We start from the raw sequence: 20,571 nt of genomic DNA on the forward strand, positions 1-20,571 counted from the left end.
AATTAGTGTTTTCATTTTCTTTGGGTAAATACTCAGTAGTGGAATTACTGAATTGTATCGTATTTCTATTTTTAATTTTTTGAGGAACGATGACACTTTTTGACAGTAACATTATATTCAGGATTTATAAAACGAATAATCTGACAACACTACTAGACAGGCCTTGTAAAATTAATAACCCAACACCCCTTGATGGGAGAAATTTTTATTGAAGCAATTTTATAATACCATTAATAAATACTATGTAAAATACAAACCACTTTTTCATATGACGTGACTTAAGGAACTACCAATGTAATGTTACTATCTTTTCCCCAAAAGCTCTTTTCCTAAAAATTTACTTCTGTGACCTTTGTTTATTTCCAGGTAAGAATTGTGCTTAGATAGTAGAAATAGCTTGAAGTCCTTAATAAATAGAACACATCTGCAATTTTATTTATACTTTTCCATTTATCAAAAATATAGGAGGGTAAGAAAATTATACACAGAAGAACAACGTACAATGTATCAGCAAATTTTAATTTGAAGAATTATTAACTAGAAGGATTTTCTCATAACTGTTAGTTTTCAAACTATGCCCACAGAAATCTAAGGTTCCACTGGGGACACAGCAGGATTGAGGGAGAAGGAAGTTTACAGGTGTAGTCTCATCTCTCCTTTAGCTAAACAGCTCTACGTGTCTCTGTTTTATATAATACAGTTTAATGCAAAAAAACACAAAATTTAATTTCTATTCTTTGGAAAAAAAGTTTTTCCAAAGGTATAAAAGTCACTAACTTCGTCAAAGTCCCTAATTTTACATAAGAGACAAAAAGGATCCAGAGAGATTGTAGTTTGCCTGAGGTCAAAAAACCACCTGGCTGCAAGCCAGGAATGTGGTTTGGGTCTTACTGAGCCTAGAGTTTTATGGCAGTTACTTCCTCATATTCAGGAACAACGCATGTATTTTTAACTATAACTCAGAGAATATGAATACATAAAACTTTGTCATGTGGCTCAATAATGTTCAGGCATTAGGCACAAAATAGCTTTCTAACTAAATTACAAATTTTAAAGTCATGAAAAAAAGAAAGGGACAGAAGTTATCTTAACTCCTATTAGTAACAGTCAACATATGCAATTTATAAGCACAAAGTTTTTTAACCAAAAGACAAGGAACTTGAAGGAGAAAATCTTTAGTTGAACCAAAGAACCTGAAACTGAGGAAATTCTTCCTTGAAAGAATTATTCATTTCCTTCAAATAAAACTTGGTTTATCCAAATCAATCAACAAATGAGTTACCTATGTTGTGGGTTATTTATAGCAAAATTTAAAACGCACAACAGATTTCTCTTTACCATCTACCATGCTCTGTCCAACCTCTCATCATTAGTTGGTATGTACAAAAGACATGATTAACTTTAATTAGAATTTAAATCAAGTCAGAAATTATAGGTAAACCTTCATTTCCATGTGAGGACTTTTCTCTACCTTCCTCACGACAGGAAGGGAGATTTACCTAAAGGGTGAATTTGGGAGAAGGCACTAAGCAATGCATACATGGTTCCAAATCTCTTCTTTAAAAAGATGTGCCTGCCATAGTAGCATGAATTCAAGTCTGCTCTCATCTTTGTGGGATGGGCATCAAACATTTGTTCCTTCCATTACAACTGTGTGTGGAAGTGCCTAATTTGGGATAAAGTACTGGGAAGCTCACTGTGGCTACCTACCTAAACCATATCCTCCTATTTGTTAGTATGTATTAGTAATAAAGTTACTAAGCTTATCTCCATCTGCCTGACTCCTGTGTTCTCAACTCAGAAAAAGAAGAGCAATGTCATCTGCCACCTACTCCACCACAGTTCCAACAAGAAAAATGACCAGACAACACTTAGACATGTTTTCTTCTTCCTTGACTTTATAACTAACATTCATTCTTCAAAGCAACATACTTGAAAGAGGGAAAAAGTTGACAAGAACAATTTCAGAAACAAACATAGAAAGTCAACCAAAATGAGGAGACAGGGGAGTATGTTCCAAATGAATGGACAATGCAACACTTCAGAAAAATAACTAAATGAAACAGAGATAAGTAGTCTACCTGATAAAGAGTTCAAAGTAATGGTCATAAAGATGCTCAGCAAACTTGGGAGGAGAATGGATGGATTCAGTGAGAACTTCAACAAAGAGAAAATATAAAGAAGAACCAATCAGAGCTAAAGAATACAATAACTGAAATGAAAAATACACCAGAGGGAATCAACAGCAGATTGAAAGCTGCAGAAAAGACCAGTGATTTGCAAGACAGAGTAGTAGAAATCCTCCAAGCCAAAAAGAAAAAAAGAATTTTAAAAATGAGGATAGGTTAAGGGACCTCCTAGGATTGAGCCCCACATTAGAACCCCTGCTCAGAGAGCCTACTTCTCCCTTTCCCTCTGGCCCTCCCCTCCCACTTGTGTTCTCTCTCGCTTCCTCTGCTCCCTCTCTCTCTCATAAATAAATTAAAATTAAAAAAAAAAGGAGGGGTGCCTGGGTGGCTCAGTCATTAAGCATCTGCCTTCGACTCAGGTCATGATCCCGGGGTCCTGGGACCGAGCCCCACATTGGGCTCCCTGCTCAGCAGGAAGCCTGCTTCTCTCTCTCCCACTTACCCTGCTTGTGTTCTCTCTCTGGCTGTCTCTGTCAAATAAATAAATAAAATCCTCAAAAAACAAAAAAAAAGGAAATCCATAACTAGAAGTAAAAGAAATTATGAAAGAAAGTTTTATTGGGGGGCGCCTGGGTGGCTCAGTCGGTTAAGCGTCTACCTTCAGCTCAGTTCATGATCCCGGGGTCCTGGGATCGAGCCCCGCATCAGGCTCCCTGCTCCGTGGGAAGCCTGCTTCTTCCACCCTTCCCCTGCTCTCTCTCTCAAATAAATAAAATCTTTTTTTTTTTTAAGAAAGTTTTATTGGTAAAAACAAACATACAGGAAAGGTAATAGATTAATCACTTTTATAAAGCCAGTATGAAGGTTAAAAGACAAAAGTAGTAATATCAGTTATATCTACAGTAATTAGTTAAGGGATACACAAAATAAAAAGATGTAAACTAAGACATCAAATAAATAAAACAAGGTGGGGTGTAAAAATGTAGTGTTTTTAAAATGTGTTTGAACTTAAGTAACCATCAACTTAAAATAGACTGCTATATACATAGGATGTTATATATGAACTTCATGGTGATCACAAACCAAAAATCTAAAGGCATCCAAGCATAACACTAAAGAAAGTCCTCGAATTAGAAGGGAAGAGAGCAAGACAATAAGGATGCTGAATGAAGGAACAAGATTGAGGCCACATTTACCACGAGCCTATGCTACTTTTGTCTACATTAATAAGACCATGAATATACCATCAAAACCATAAACCTATGTGCATTCATTGAAATGGGTATTTTAATAACAATGATACACAAAGGAAACTAGCTGCTATTTAAAGACTCCCTATCATTCCCATCTTAGTCATCAATCATTTAAGTGATGGCAAGGTAGATATATGTGAACTTCTTTTTAAAAATTCAAATTGTGGGGCATCTGGGTGGCTCAGTCACAGTTAAGTGTCTGATCTTGATTTTGGCTCAGGTCACAATCTCAGGGTTGTGAGACTGAGCCCTACATTGGGCTCCACACTGAGCATGGAGCCTGCTTACGCTCTGCTCCTCACCCCCTGCTTGCACCCCCTCTCTGAAAAAAAAAAAAATCAAATATTTGCTTGATTTAGCTATTTAGAAAATGCTCTACAACTGCTCAAGACATTTTGTAAAACGTGAAAAAGAAGTGTTATAAGTAAAAAAAAAAAAAATGCTATAAGTAAGAAAGCAATTAAAAATGTACTCTCATGAAAGAAAAGAGGTCATGAGACTGGGCCCTAAGTAGGGTTCCACGCTTAGTGGGGAGTCTGCTTGAAAGTCACATGCTCTCTCTCCCTCTTGTGCACTCTCTCTCTCTAAAATAATAAAATCTTTAGGGGCACCTGGGTGGCTCAGTCGTTAAGCATCTGCCTTTGGCTCAGGTCGTGATCCCAGGGTCCTGGGATCAAGTCCCGCATCGGGCTCCCTGCTTGGAGGGAAGCCTGCTTCTCCCTCTCCCTCTCCCACTCCCCCTGCTTGTGTTCTCTCTCTCACTGTGTCTCTGTCAAATAAATAAATAAAATCTTCAAAAAAATAAAATGAAATAAAATAAATAAAATCTTTAAAAAATAGTAAAATATTTCAGTTTATTTATATCTACTAAATAAAGTTAATAATAGGTATCTCTTGAAAGTAAGAGCTCCAAGAACTAAAAAAAAATCATAAAATTTCCGTCTCATTTCTTTATTAGCACATATAATTATGACTTTTACTTAGTGTGTGTTAGTTAACAACTCAGAATTTCACCAAATTAAAAACAAAAATTATATCAGAAATCTGAAACCCAAGGAAAAAAAGATAACTAACCTTGGTCAAGAAAGTCTCGATGCCATTCTTTTTAGGCCATGAGCTTGAGGTAGGAATCACTAGGTTTTCTCTTGGAGCAACATATGTATTCAACAGTGAACTGTTATTCATATTTCTAACAGAAGGCAATTCTAGGACAGGGGTCATAGCAATAGTATTAATCAAAGACGTTTTTTCCTGTGTCTCCACCAGAAGTTTGGTACTGGTCTCTCTGCCAGCTAGCTTCTCATTAGTCCTGTTAGGATTACAAAACACAATGCTTAGTATTTCATTTCTCCCCAAATCATTCCTAAATGACTTGCATTTTTTTGAAGTTTCCATAATAGTAAACAGAATGTGCCATTAAACGGTATTTTAACACTGAAAGTGTGACAGAGCAGACCTACAATATATAATGATAGGTTTAAAATTGTTCTAAAGAAGGACATATATTTCTAGAGATTCCTAACTAACAAGTAATTCAAATTAAGGAGGGACAGAAATGGCTATTAGTGATGCACATGGCTTAACAGGTAATACCTGCTGCCTTCTGGAATGGCTGGACTTACAAGATTCTTGAGGATGCCATTACACATACTTATATTTAGTAAACCAGGATGCCATTACACATACTTCTATTTAGTAAACCAGTTTAGAGATATAAAAATATAAAACCATCCCGGGGGGCTGGGTGCTCAGTCAGTTAACCATCTGCCTTCGGCTCAGGTCATGACCCCAGAGTCCTGGAATCGAGCCCTTGCTTTTCCCTCAACCTCTGCCTGCCGCTCCCCCTGCTTGAGCTCACTCGCTCGCTCTCTGTCAAATAAATACATAAAATCTTTAAAATAAAAATAAAAATAAACCATCCCTCAAAGACATTTTCAAGCATTGGCTTTCACCACTCTTGCACATTTCACTCATTACCTCAGAGAAATTGAGCATTTGGCACTGAGGAATAATTTAGACCAACAATTGCTCGATGGCAGACTTGTGATCAGAAAGAAAGAAAACAGCTCCAGAGCCAATTAGGTTATAACACAGCTACCAGGGTACTGGAGGTGGAATCTACCCTTTCTGTCTTTCACCCAGCCCCTCCTCATGTCCACCATGGTGCTATTTTTAGCCACTTTGGGAATTATACTGCCTTTCGGCCCCTAGGGGAATCTTTTTGTATTTCACATATATACTTTTATGTAAGGTAGAAAAACTACAAAGAACAGTTTGTTTCAAAGCACCTCTATTTGGTAATAATAACAAAAATCACAATCGCAAAAGTAAATTTACCAAGCTGCCAGGATGTGCAGTTTGGGTTAAAGATGCACTCTTCCAAAAATAAACTAATATTAATAAGCTCATTTCTATATAGGGCAATTCTGACAAACAATTTTATAATAACATGTTGTCTAAATTATAAAGCTTCTAACCATTAGCTTAAAGACTAGGAGATCAGATTAACTGAAAATATTAAGGGGAAAAAAATAAAATCACGTAAAACCAAAAGAAGGAGGAGAGATGCAAACTGTGTTGGACGAACATTTCAAAGGTAAGTTCTTTTACAAACATCATTTTCCAAAATTAAACTATCTAATTGGCTTTCACTTCCTACTCATCTCATGAACCTGGTTCCATAAAAATTACGCTTTAGAGACAAATTAACAAGCTAAATCTATTTTCTATGATTCTGTTTTAACTTACTTCTTCAGTTCATTTGACAATGACGTTTGAACTTTTAATTCTCCTAGGTAGAGTCGCTTGTATTTTTCCAATTCTGTTTCATAAAAATCTTGAGAACTTTTCATTCTGGATAGTTCAAATTCCAGGTCTTCAATTCTGGTTTCCATTTGATTTCTCATTAAAGCATTAGTAGTTTCTCTTATCTGTCCTAAGCTTTCTTGAGATGCTATTTGTCTCTAAAGCAAATTAAAAGCATACTTTTAAAATAAGTTATAACCTGGGTAATTATAGTATATTTCTTTCCTTTAGTTTTGAGTCAATGATTCAGAGAGCAATTGTAAATGTGAAAAAAAAAGCTGAAGTATAAAATATTTATCATCAATGTCAACTGAATTAAATCTGAATGATAAAGTTTAATCATTCTTATATTAGAACTCATGCAATCTGATAATTCAGAGAATAATAGTCATTTAAAAAATTTAAAAAGTGAACAATACAACTTAAGAATACTCCAAGTACAGGGGGTGCCTGGCTGGCTTAGTCGGTTGAGTGCCCGACTCTGGGTTTCTGCTCAATCATGATCTCAGGGTCCTGAGATAAAGCCCTGGGTCATACTCAGCATGGAGTCTGCCTGGGATTCTTTCTCTCCCTCTGTGCATCCCCTCACCCGTGCTTTCTAAATAAATAAATAAATACCTTAAAAAAAAATAATCCAAGTATGGTACAATTTTTTTTTTTTTTAAGTAGGCTCCATGCTGGGCTTGATTTCACGAGCCTGAGCTGCTCAACCAACTGAGCCACCCAGGCACCCCATGGTTAAAATTTTTAAAACACCATCTTTTCTTTTCCTGTCAATAGTCTTGTTTTATACCAACTGATCTTAAAAAATAAAATGATTCTCTACTGTGAATCATTCTGAAAAATCAATTTAGTGAGAATAATGATGAAAACTGAAATTTTTAAAGAGAAGGAACTAATGCTTCCAGAAATTTACCAAATTGCTATAAAGGAAGTAGAGGAAAACTCTACAATGCATATAACCAAAATGTAACTTGCAGTGAAATGATTAAAGCATACTACAGATCAATAAATTAACCTGGAAAAACAGATTGGCTTCTTTTAATTTTTCTGTTATGTCCAATCTTGCTCTTTCTTCAAGCTCCCGTTTATATTGTTCTATTTTACTGTATTCTACCATACTGAATTCTGCATGACTTCTGAAGTTTACTACTTGTTGTTCCAACTTCTTTTTGTTCTTCTTTAGTTTTTCATACTTCTTCTGCATTTCTTTCATAGATGTTAACTCCTGGGTAAGAAGCTGGTTGTTTGCATCCAGGTATAGACATTTTGAAGACGCAGTTTCCAGTTTTGCTGTAAGATCATCAACCTGCATGAATAAAATAATACAGTTTGTAAGTAGAGTGAAAATAGTCTAATGCAAAACTATGACCAAGTTTTTTTTTTAAAGATTTTATTTTTAAGTCTCTACACCCAACACGGGGCTCGAACTCACAACGCCCAAGATCAAGAGTCACACGCTCTACTGACAGAGCCAGCCAGGTGCTCAAATTTTGAAATAAATTCATTTTCAACAAAATGTTATCTATATTGTAAGTAGAGTCTTGGAATGTGGAACCTCAAATAACTCAGAAAATCAAGAACAAAATTAAAACCACTAGTAGTTACTAAAACAGATCTCTGCTATTGTTCTCTTTGCCACACATTTATACTTTTATTTTTCTATGATTGTTTCAGATCTTTCCTCCATAAAATAACTGTAAGTCATCTCTTAGTAGGAAGCCTCTTAACCCTTCCCTCATCTTAACACTCTATAATTTTTTAAAAGATTTTATTTATTTGAGAGGGAGAGAGAGCAAGAGAGCAAGAGTGCAAGAGCAGGGGGTGGGAAAAGCAGACTCCCCACTGAGCAGGGAGCCCAGCGTGGGGCTCAATCCCAGCATGCCAGTATCACGACCTGAGCCAAAGGCAGACACTTAACTGACTGTGCCACCCAGGTGCCCTGGTACTCCATAATTTTTAAAGAAGTTTTAGGAATATCATATTGACTTATGTAGGTCTGAGCAAATAAATGCTCACCAAAATAAGACTTTGAAAATAAAACTCTAATTAATGAATCTAAAAAGACTGACTTTAATGCCATAAGCCTTTTTCTGAATTACAAATGTTTTACGCTAATTTGAATTGCATTCTGAGAAGAAATGATTTGCAAGGTTGAGAAATCGCATCTCTCAGTAAAAAAATTTAGTGAGATGATCCATTCATTTTTGGACCAAAACAAAACGAAACAAAAAACCTTAATTCAACAGTATTATAATCCTTTGTTACGTCCCACAAAATAAGACAAAAACAACCAAAAAACTTGCTGGAGTTTCAGTGATGCTGAATTGGGAAGAACTTCTTTCCTTTAGATATGATTGGTAAGACAAGGTGAGTGGATGTGGTGGTTTTATAAATTCTTTGACACTTCTCCCATGACAATCCCCCCTCCCCCTTAATATGTGCTGGCTTTAGTAACTGGTTTCTAGTGAATAGAATATGGCAGAACTGCTGTGTGATTTTTAAGGCTAGGTTACAAAATGTGAGATAGCCTCCATCTGACTTTTTCTAGGGAAGCTCACCCTTAGAATCCAGCTGTTGTGGGAAAGCCCAGGCCACCTAGTGAGTCCTCATGCAGATACTGCAGCTGAGACTGCCCCAGCTAACATCCTAGTCAAAAGGCAGCCTCAACAGCCAAACATGTGCATGAACAAGAATAAGGTTTTAGATGATTCTAGTTCCCAGCTTCCAGTCATCGCAGGTGATGCCAAATGAAGAAGAAATGAGTTGACCTTACTCAGCCTTGTCTAAAGATGTGTGAACAAGATAAATGCTGTTTTGAGCCACTACGTTTTGAGATGGTTTAGTATGCAGCAATAAATAACTGGCACAGATACTGATATTAAAAATGGGGTGCTGCCATTAAAAACAAAACAAACTAAAAATAAAACCTCCTTTGAACCAGGAGGTAGGTGGAACCTGAAAGGATGTAGAGAAGAGTAAGAATGAAAACCAAAAGGGATTCCAAGAGACTGTTAGTGGAAACCTGATGGCCCTTGAAGAGGCTTACAGCAAAGGTTTCTAGACAAGTGAAGAAAATGACACTAGAGGGAAAGGAACTCATGCCACAAACCACTTGAAAGGAAACTCATAGGGGAGATAAGCTAAAGAAACTCTCTTCAATATGAAGGAACCGGGATTTACTGGGTTCAAATATGTTTCTCATTTACAGCCTCTCCACATGCTGAATTGTCAAATAATGCTAAAATAAATGGCTTCTGGGTTGAGAGCAAATTGAGGAAAACATGGTCTATGGATGAAGCCAAGACTATGAAACCCTTTAGTAAGAACTCGGAAGGATTTAAGGTGTGCCTCCAATTTCTTTAAGGATCTTAAGAGTATAAGAATTTTAAAGGCATTGTCAAAATGAGGTTTACAGGAAACCTGAGGTGAAAAGCTTATCTCAAAAAGACCCAGGAGAATGGCTTTTCTAATGGCATGAACTCCAATAATATTCACAGAAAACTCAAAAAGTGAAGAGAATTATAGGGGTACCTGGGTGGCTCAGTTGGTTAAGCGGCTGTCTTCAGCTCAGGTCAAGATCTCAGGGTCCTGGGGGCGCCTGGGTGGCTCAGTTGGTTAAGCGACTGCCTTCGGCTCAGGTCATGATCCTGGAGTCCCGGGATCGAGTCCCGCATCGGGCTCCCTGCTCGGCAGGGAGACTGCCTCTCCCTCTCCCTCTGCCTGCCTCTCTGCCTACTTGTGCTGTCTATCTTTCTGTCAAATAAATAAAATCTTCCAAAAAAATAAAAGTGAAGAGAATTAGAGAAGCAAAAACACTGTTTGCGAGCTTGGACTAAGAGAGACCAAGATAGTACAAGCTGAAAACAGGCCTTTGGGTCTTAGAAGTCCCACAGGGAGGAAGCAGGCTGAAAAAACAGCTAAAAACACAGGTCATTCCTTATGAAAAGGACAGAACCAAGAGCTCAAAGAGTAAAGCAAAGAGCCATGGAGAAGTATTCCCATGGTTAGGACTAAGTCCTAACTAAAGAACTGACAGCATGCTTCAGGCTATATTTCAAAACTGCTATGGACTAGCGTGCTTCCCATCTTCTTTCTGAATGGGAGAGTCCTTAGCAGGTTACCAGCATCCTGCATTTTGAGTGGTAGAGAACTGTCACTTTAATTCTCAAGTCTTCATATTGAGAGGACTTGAACTCAAGGGACTATACTTCAGACACCTTATCTCCACTGCACCTGATTAAAATGGTAAGATCTTGGATCAAGCCTGAACCTAATGCCATGCTAATTGAGATTTGTGGGAGGAGTTGAGTGTATTTTTCATGTTGGAGGAATAAAAAAATATGCTGGTTTTTAAATGTGTCCATAGGTTTTTAAATATTCATTCTATTAAAAATAAATAAATAAAAAGACCGTGGGCAATCTTAGTGACTTATCTCCTAACAAACAGAATATGGTGAATGTGATGCTCTGTGTATTCCAAAGCTAGGTTACAAAGGTAATAGGGCTTCTGCCTTGCTCTGTATCTCAGGCAGCATACTTGGAATTTCACCCTCCAACTTGTGAGGAAGCTCAGGCCACAAAGAGAGTCTAGGTGTTTCAGCTGCCTGCCTTAACTATAGTCCTAGTCAACAGCCAGCATCAACAACACCAGAAGTGATGGAACAAATCTTCAAACACTTCCATCCCCAAACCTTTCAGCTGCCCCACCTGAAGCTACGGGAACAGAAACAAGCTGTCCTGGCCACACTTTTCCTAACAGATTTGTGAACAAAATAAATGTTATTTATTTAAGCCACTAAACTTTGGGGAGTTTGTTAAGAAAAAAACAAAAAAGATAAACAGATAAATTGGTGATAAAAAGAGTTAATAAGATACATAACTTATACAGTAGAAACTGGTCTCCATTAAAGTGGGAAGTAATAAATGTCAAGATTAATTTATTAATGACAAACAGTGCTAATGAGAAGCAGCACATAACTAGAAGCAAGATCTAAGTAGTTTTCTCTCCATTTCCCCCCATTTAGGATGACATTACCTATGCATTTTTTATATATGACCTTTATTATGTTGCAGGATGTTCCTTCTAAACCTACTTTGTTGAGGGTTTTTATCGTGAATGGACGTTGTACTTCGTCAAATGCTTTTTCTGCATCTATTGAAACGATCAGATGATTCTTCTCCTTTCTTTTATTAATGTGGTGTATCACATTGATTGATTTGCAGATATTGAACCACCCCTACAACCCAGGAATAAATCCCATTTGATCATGGTGATGATTTTTTTAATGTATTGTTGGATTCAGTCTGCTAGTATTTTGTTGAGGATTTTTGCATCTAGGTTCACTAGAGATACTGGCCTAGTTCTCTTTGTGGTGTCTTTATCTGGTTTTGGTATCAGGGTAATACTGGCCGCATAAAATGAATTTGGAAGTTTTCCTTCCTTTTCTGTTTTTTTTTTTGGGGGGGGGAACAGTTTGAGAAGAATAGGTACTAACTCTTCCTTTAAGTGCTTGGTAGAATTTGCCTCTGAAGCCGTCTGGTCCCAGACTTGGGTTTGTTCAGAGTTTTTTGATTACTGATTCAATTTCTTTGCGGGTTATCAGTCTGTTCAAATCTTCTATTCCCTCCTGTTTCAGTTTTGGTAATTTGTATGTTTCTAGGAATTTATCCATTTCTTCTAGATTGTCTATTTGTTGGCATATACTTTTTCATAATATTCTCTCATAACTGTTTGCATTTCTGTGGTGGTGTTATTTCTCCTCTCTCATTTGTGATTTTATTTATTTGGGTCCTTTCTCTTTTCTTTCTGTAACTCTGGCTAGAGCCTTGTCAGTTTTATTAATTTTTCCAAAGAACCAGCAACTGGTTTCATTGATCTCTTCTAGTTTTATCTTTTTTAAGTTTCTATACTATTTATTTCTGCTGTATTTTTTTAAAGGATTTGTTTATTTGAGAGAGAGAGAGAGTGGGGAAAGGGGCAAATGGAGACGGAGTGAGGGAATCCTCAAGTAGACTCCCCGCTGAGCATGGAGCCTGAAGCAGTGCTCAATCCCAGGACCTTGAGATCATGACCTGAGCGGAAATCAAGAGTTAGCTGCTTAACCAACTGAGCCACCCTGGTGCCCCTATTTCTGCTCTAATTTTTACTATTTCCTTCCTTCTGCTGACTCTACGCTTCATTTATTATTCTTTTTCTAGCTTCTTTAGGTGTAAGGTAGTTTGAGATTTTTCTTGCTCTCGAGCAAGGCCTGTATTGCTATATACTTCCCTCTTAGGACCACTTTTGCCGTATCTCAAAAGTTTTGGTGAATGTGTTTCATTTTCATTTGTTTCCATGTATTTTTAAATTTCTTCTTTTATTTCCTGGTTGGTCCATTCATTGTTTAGTAGAATGTTACTTAACCAACATGTATTTGTGGTCTTTCAGATTGTTTCTTGTGGCTGACTTCCAGTTTTATATTATTGTGGTCAGAAAAGGTGCATGGTATGACTTCACTCTTTTTTGTATCTATTAAGGCCTGTTTTGTGGCCTAATATGTAATATATTCTAGAGAATGTTTCAGAATGTGTATTCTGCTGTTTAAGGGTGGAATATTTTGAATATATCTCTTTAGTCCATCTAATCCAGTGTGTCATATAAAGACATTGTTTCCTTGTTGACTTTCTGTTAGTTGATCTGTCCATTGATGTAAGTAGAGTGTTAAAGTTCCCAACAATTGATTATTTCTATTCCTTCCTAAAGTATCCAAACTGTACATTGTGTTCATGGATACTTTTACTATTAGGAATAAAAGCAACTTATTCCATTAAAAAAAAAACTATATATATATTAAAAATAAAGTACCATAGTATTATTGTATTATTATCAATTAGTTCTTTTATGTTTGTCATTAATTGTTTTATGTATTTGGGTGATCCCATGTTGGGTGCATAAATATTTACAATTGATCTTCTTCCTGTCAGATTGTCCTCTTTCTTACGATATAGTGCCCTTGTCTCTTGTTACAGTCTTTGTTTTAAACTCTGTTTTGTCCAATATAAGTTATTGCTATTCTGGCTTTCTTTTGATGTCCATTTGCATGATACATGTTTCTCCATCCCCTCACTTTCAATCTGCAGGTATCCTTAGGTCAAAAATGAGTCTCTTGTAGGCAGCATATACATCCTATGTCTTTTGATTGGAGCATTTAGCCCATTTATATCCGAAGTAATTATTGATAGATATGTATTCGTCATTTTACTACTTGTTTTGTGGTTGTTTCTGAGATTTTTCTCTGACCCTTTTTTGTGTCTTTGATGCTTTGCTGATTTTCTTTAGTGATATATTTGGACTCTTTCTCTTTGCATGTTTATTAGTGGTTTTGTTTTTGGTTTTCTTTTCTTTTCTTTTTAGAGAAAACATGAGCGGGGCAGGGAGAGGGAAAGTGAATCTTAAGCAGATGCCATGCCCAGCACGGAGCCCAATGCAGGGCTCAATCTCACAACCCTGAGATCATGACTTGAGCGGAAATCAAGAGTCAGATGCTTAATCAACTAAGCCACCCAGGCACCCCTATTGGTGGTTTTTGATATATAATTTGTATATAACCTCTTCTACATATAGCAGTCTATATTAAGTTCTGGTCATTTAAGTTGGAACCAATTCTTTTCTCTTCTTCTCCCCATGCTTCAGATAAGGTATATTTTATATCCTTTGTTTCTGAGTTCCTTAAATTATTTTTTACATAAATGTTCATTTCTGTTACTTTTTGCCTTTATACTGTCACTTCTGGTATCTCTTTTCCACTCAAAGAGTCCCCTTTAATGTTTCTTGCAGGGCTAGTGTAGTGGTCACAAACTCATTTAATTTTTGTCTGGGAAACTCTCTCTCTCCTTCTATTCGGAGTAATAGGCTTGCTGGATAGAGTATTCATGGTTATAGATTTTTCCCATTCACCATGTTGAATATATAATGCCACTCCCATCTGGCTTGCAAAGTTTCTGTTGAAAATATTCCTGACAGCCTTAAGGGGTTTCCCCTGGAAGTTAACTAACTTGTTTTCCTGCTTTTAAGATGTTTTCTTTATCAGTATACTTTGCAAATTTAATTATAATGTATCTTGGTGTTGGCCTGCTTTTGTTGATTTTGATGGGAGTTTTCTGTGCCTGCTAGATCTTGATGTCTGTTGCTTTCCCCAGATTAGGGAAGTTTTCTGTTATTATTTCTTGAAATAAATTTTCTTACACCTTTTCTCCCTCTTCTACTGGGACTCCTACACTACAAATGTTATTACTTTTGATGGAGTCACTGAGTTCCCGAGGTCTTGTCTCATTTTGCATAATTCTTCTTTCTCTCCCTTCTTCAGCTTTATTGCTTTCCATTACTTTGTCTTCTAGGTGATTAATTTGTTCTTCTGCTTCTTCCAGCCTGCTGTCATTGCATCAGGTATGTTTCTAATCTCATTTATTGCACTCTTCATCTCTGATTCTTTAATTCTTTTATCTCTGTTTTAAGGGTCTCACTCATGTCTTCCATTCTTTTCTCAAGCCCAGTGAGTATCCTTATCATCACTGCTTTAAATCCTCCATCAGGCATGATATTTATATCTGCCTCACTTAAATCTCTGGCCCCATGGCCTTATCCTGTTCTTTCATTTCAGATAAATTCCTGTTTTCTCATTTTGTCTATGTCTCTACCAGCTTCTCTGTGTTAGAAAAGCCAGTTATGTCACCTGCTCCTGAAAGTAATGGACTTATGAAAAAGACGTCATGTAGTGCCCAGGGTCTGGCACTTAGGGTAGTGTCTGCAGTGTGTGCTACATGCACTCTGCTGTTGTGTTCTGACTGCTCGATCCTTTAGGCCAGTCATCTGCAGAGGCTCTCCCCACCTGCTGTGGGCAGTGTTTGGTACCTGGCTGGAATGTAGCAACTTTTAAATTCGGTGTGCTCTGGTGTGCTTGTGAAATGAGAGCTGTCACCACCTCCACTGGAACTGAGGCCCTCCTGAATCTGGTCAGGAGAGGTGGTGTGGGCAGGGGTCTTCTGGGGGGGGTGGGGGGGAAGGCCTGCTGTGCTGGAACTGAGGCAAGAATGATTGATCAGGGCAGTTCCACTGGAGTGCAAGGGGACGGTTTGGTGTAAGCAAATTAGGCAGCCAGTGTCAGAGCTGCACCACTTCCCACAGGAGGCTCTGTGTTGGTGCTGAGGGGCAGTGGAGGGAAATGGCATCAGCTGGTTCCTTTGTTCCTAGAGAAGTATCTCCCTGAACACTGCCTCCCAGGGACATGCTCTGAGAAGAGCGAGTAATCTCCCCACTGTATGCCCCAGGCACTGTTCAGATCACTATTTCCATGCTGTATGCTCCCGGGTTGTTTACCTGCCTTCTCTCCAAGAGCAGCACAGTGCCCTACAGGCTCTATCCCAGCTAAGCCTGATGACCTTTAGAACTCCAGGCTTTAAGCCCCCCTCGTTGTAAGAACTCATGAAATTCAGCCCCTCTCATCTTCTAAGCCAGTGGGTATGAAGAAACGTTCTCTTTGTGCATTTCCATGTACTCCTCTCCTGCCCTTCTCTATGACCATGAATCCCTCCCCTCTATAACAGCCAGGATCTGTTCTCTCCCAAACCACATCTCTGTACTTCTACCTTCTTCAATGTGTCCTCTTCCTTCTCTTTAGTTGTGGAGTTTGTTCTGTCAGTCTTCAGGTATTAGGTGAACCTAGGCTGCTCTTACTCTGCTACCATCTTCCTTTCTCTCAAGACATTTCTCTAAGATACGCTTCAATTACAAATTATTACAACTAGGCAGGCATGCCTCTATAGATTTTCCTCTCAAGTTAGGGGAGAAGAAAGACTGGCAAGCAGAAAGACAATATGATTGCAAGTATAACAGCTGAAAAACTAGGAATAGTTTAATAACCAAAATTGGACCTTTTACCTGATCTCCATTAACTGAAATTCTAAAAGAAATAGCCAGCTTTGAGTATTTTTTAATCAATCTACTACTCAATCTTCATTCTGCTTTCATCAGTGAGGAAATAAAGAGAACATTATGGAATCATTTTTAATTTTTTCAGTAGCAAACCAAATGTACTGTCCATTGGCACTATTTAAATTAAATATAGGTGGCGCCTGGGTGGCTCAGTCATTAAGCATCTGCCTTTGGCTCAGGTCATGATCCCAGGGTCCTGGGATGGAGCCCACATCAGGCTCCCTGCTCCACGGTAAGCCTGCTTCTCCCTCTCCCATCCCCCTGCTTGTGTTCCCTCTCTCGCTGTGTCTCTCTCTGTCAAATAAATAAATAAAATCGTAAAAAAAATAATTAATTAAATATAATTTCTCCTTTATCTTACTCCAAGCTTGTTTATGTGGGGAGGTAAGTAAGACCATCTCATCTTTATGTTGTATCACAATGCTTTCCCATATCATACAAACTGGCTTTGAAAATTTATGGCATTCAAATTGCTAATCTACTATTTGTCTCTGATAACTCAATTAAATACTACCTGATATTTTACAGCTGTATTCTTGAAATAATGTAATGAAACATTTATTCCATTAATTATTTATTGAGCTATTAAAGAACATATCTTTCTATTTAAAGTAAAAGAAGAGGGATACAGACAACTGTATTTTCTGAGAATGTAGGATCTGTGCCAAGAACAGGATCAGCACCTGTGTTATACAGAAGAACCCGGTCAAAATAGTATCTAATTGTGAATTACAAGATGATGGATTACCAAGATTTCAAAACAGGAAAGCTGACAGCCCAGAGTTCATCTTTTCCTTCCTGGATGGTGAAATTTATGGATGAGTCTATGCTTTATAATAAGTTAATAAAACACAATGAAGTAACGAGTAGACAGCTGATCCTATGACCAAGATTTGATGGAAACGGATGTGGGAGGCACTGAGTGAGAGACGAAAGATATGAATGGAGAAAAGAAACAGGACTCTATCTTTTTGAGTCTGACTTCTCATCATATCATGGAGTCAGCAAGGGATAAGCTGGTAAAAGGCTCCTTCAAGAAGCAAAAAATTTCTACAGGAATAAAGTTAAGTTCTACTACACTTTTATTAGTACATAAGTGAGTGGTAAATTTACAAGACGACTAGGGAAGAATTCTCATAAAATTTGGGCAGTGACATCAGGATAGTCATATAGATAAATGTATTAGAATTGACCATCTAAAAATAAACTGTCACGTTATGGTGAATTGATTTTCAAGAAGGGTGTCAATTAAATGGAATAAGAATAGTCTTTTTAACAAATCGTAGTGGGACAAAGTAATAAAATTAGACCTCTACCTCATAGCATATATACAAAATTAACTCCAAATATAAGAGCTATAATTATAAAACTCTTAGAAAAAAACATATCATTTGTGACTGGATTTGGCAACGGTTTCTTAGGACACCAAAAGAAAAAACAGATTAAGTATATTTCATCAAAATCAAAAACTTCTTTGCTTCAAATGTCACCATCAAGAAAGTGAAAAGGCAAGCTACTGAATAAGAGAAAATATTTGAAAAGCCTATATCTGATAAGGGATTTGTATTTAGGATATATATAAATAACTCTTACAATAATGAAAAGACAATCCAATAAAGAAATGGTCAAAACAATTGATTCATTCTTTAAGGAAGATATAGAAATGGGTAATAACCACATAAAAAGATGAGATACTCAACATCATTAGTTTTTGTTTAGTTTTTTTTTTTCTAACATTTTATTTGTTTCTTTGACAGAGAGAGAGAGCACAAGCAGGGGGAGCTGCAGAGGGAGACGGAGAAACAGGCTACCCGCTGAGCAGGGAGCCAGATGTGGGGCTCAATCCCAGGACCCTGGGGTCATGACCTGAGCCAAAGGCAGACGCTTAACTAATTGAGCCATCCAGGTGCCCCTCAACATCATTAGCTTTAAGAAAAATGCAAATCAAAGCCACAAGATTGATGGAACTCATCAAGTGTATTATGCTACACCAAACAAGTCAGTCAGAGAAAAACAAATCCTTATGATTTTACTCATATGTGGAATTTAAGAAACAAAACAGATGAACACAGGGGAAAGGGGGAAAAAAGAAGAGAAAGGGAGGCAAACCATAAAAGACTCTTAACTATAGAGAAAAAACTAAGTGTTGCTGTAGTGGAGGTGGATGGGGGGTGGGCTAAATGAATGATGTACTTGTTGTGATGAGCACTGGGTGTTGTATGTAAGTGATGAATCACTAAAGTCTACTCCTGAAACCAATATGTTAACTAACTAGAATTTTAAAACTTTAAACAAACAAACAAAAAACCCCACAAGATGCCGTTTCCTACCCACTACGATGGCTATAATAAAAACAACAGATAATGGCAAACATTGGCAAAAATCAGGAAAAATGAGAACGTTCAAACACTGCTGATGAAAATGTAAAATGGTGCAGCCATGTTGGAAAACAGTGTGGCAGTTCCTCAAAGGGTTAAAAGAAAAGGTTAAAGAGAGTTACCATATGACCCAGCAATTCCATTTGTAAGTATATACCCAAGAGAAATGAAAACATGTTCACACAAAAACTTGTACATGTGTGTGTACAATAGCATTATTAACAACAGCCAAAAAGCAAAACAATCTAAAGGTCTACCAACTGATAAATGAATAAATAAAATGTGGTATGTCTGTATGGTGGGATATTATTCAGTAATAAAAAGAAATAAAGTACTGACACATGCTACAAAATAGGTATATCTTGAAAATATTATGCTAAATGAAAGAAGGCAGTCACAAAGGACCACCTACTGTGTGATTCCATTGATATGAAATGTCCAAAATAGGCAAATTTATAGAGACAGAGAGTAAGTAGTGGTTCCCTAGGGCTAAGGAGAGTAGGGAAGGGGAAACTAGCATAGGGTGAGAGGTAAAAGGTACAGGCCTTCTTTACAGGGTGACAAAAATGTTCTAAAATTGATTGTGGTACTCTTTGAATATGCATATTACATTCATTTTATCTCAATAAAGCTGTTACCAAAAAAAAAAATGTAGCACGTATATAAAATTAATAGAAAACATTTCATTGCTCAAAGCACTGAGTGACTTATTTCCCAAAATTAAATGATTTTGGAGTCCCAAAACTAATTAAAAATTACCTTCTGTTTTAGCATATTAATCTGACTATCCATTTCAATTTGATTGGTTTTTGAATTTCCAGGGAAAGTAAGCTCTCCACCTTCATATTCACTTAACTTTCTCCTTGTCACGTTTAAGAGTTTCTTAAATCTGCGGAAGGTATAGAATGAGTAAGTCAGGTTCTTCAAGAGTAAATATTTAATAAATGTTTAAATATACAATATGTTCTATCATATAAACAAATCTATAAATTATGATCTCTCATTTGTCCCAATCTCACATTGTTTAAGAAGATACTAAATTACAATCTCAGGTAAAAAATATGAAGAAAATTTTTATGATACAAGTGGCAGAATTAGTTAACTAAATTACGAGTTCTTATACATAAGTTATTAATATTTATTCTCAGTATGTTAATATAATAATCTATTATTAAATAGTGACTATAAACCAGAGACCAGTATCCAAGGTGAAGAAAAAAAGCATACTTATCCATGAATGTTTTAAAAAGACACAAAAATACATTTTGGTACCCACTAACCACAGTCTACAAGAAGAAAAGAAAATACATGCAAAAAACATCAAAAGAGATCACTCACAAAAAAACAAGAAAGAAAAATCTTTAAAGTCTGAGTTGAGAGGAAAAATGAAGAGACAAAGCTTTAGAAGAAAGGAAATCAGCAAAGAGATAATGTGTGATGGTCTATGAGACTGTTTTAGGAAAGAAGTCACATATCTTGGCTAGGATACTGTTAACAAAGTGAAAGGGTTGCAAAACAATGCAGAGAAAGACAGTTAAATGAGAGAATATCAGAGAACAAATTTAAGTACTCAGCAAAAAAACAGAAAGGGAGCCCTGTGGGAGCTACAGACATTGGAAAAAACTTTTTTTTTTTTTTAATCTGAGTGGTAAAAGCATGATTGCTAATTTTATTCTTCTTTAAGTCAGACATATATTTTTCTCTGTATATTTTATAATTAAAAAATGCAGAAAGAAAATATAAGCAAGTTGAATCAAAAAAGATGGTGTAGGAGTAGGAGAGCTTAGTTTTGTCTGGTCCGGAACTCACTCGACAGCTATAAAATGATTTTGAACACCTGTGAACTCAACCGGAGATCTAAGAAAAGAATTGCCGCAATTCTACAAATAGAAAAGCGACCACATTTGGAGAGGGTATGTGTTGTGGTGACCGTTGTGTATTATGTAAGACTGATGAATCACAGATCTGTACCCCTGAAACAAATAATACACTGTATGTTAGTAATAAAAAAAAAAAAAAAGAAAAGCAACCAC

At 36.8% G+C, this 20,571-nt stretch overlaps 1 protein-coding gene across 6 annotated transcripts in view; it reads right to left on the minus strand.

Moving 5' to 3' along the window:
- Nucleotides 1-20,571, minus strand: part of LOC123842322 (ankyrin repeat domain-containing protein 26-like) — a 134,123-nt gene that overhangs the window by 13,065 nt on the left and 100,487 nt on the right. For all 6 annotated transcript variants that reach the window (XM_064591735.1, XM_064591734.1, XM_064591733.1 and 3 more), the window contains 4 exons: nt 19,298-19,427; nt 7,206-7,496; nt 6,131-6,345; nt 4,457-4,691 (listed from right to left, as the gene is read on the minus strand). In XM_064591735.1, the coding sequence (XP_064447805.1) occupies nt 4,457-4,691; nt 6,131-6,345; nt 7,206-7,496; nt 19,298-19,427 (871 nt within the window). The remainder of the gene's footprint in view (nt 1-4,456; nt 4,692-6,130; nt 6,346-7,205; nt 7,497-19,297; nt 19,428-20,571) is intronic.

The sequence above is a fragment of the Mirounga angustirostris genome, unplaced genomic scaffold (genome assembly GCF_029215605.1).
Source record: "Mirounga angustirostris isolate CCGP_5_RB_7025 unplaced genomic scaffold, mMirAng1.0.hap1 SCAF_5, whole genome shotgun sequence".
Taxonomy (NCBI): Eukaryota; Metazoa; Chordata; class Mammalia; order Carnivora; family Phocidae; genus Mirounga; species Mirounga angustirostris.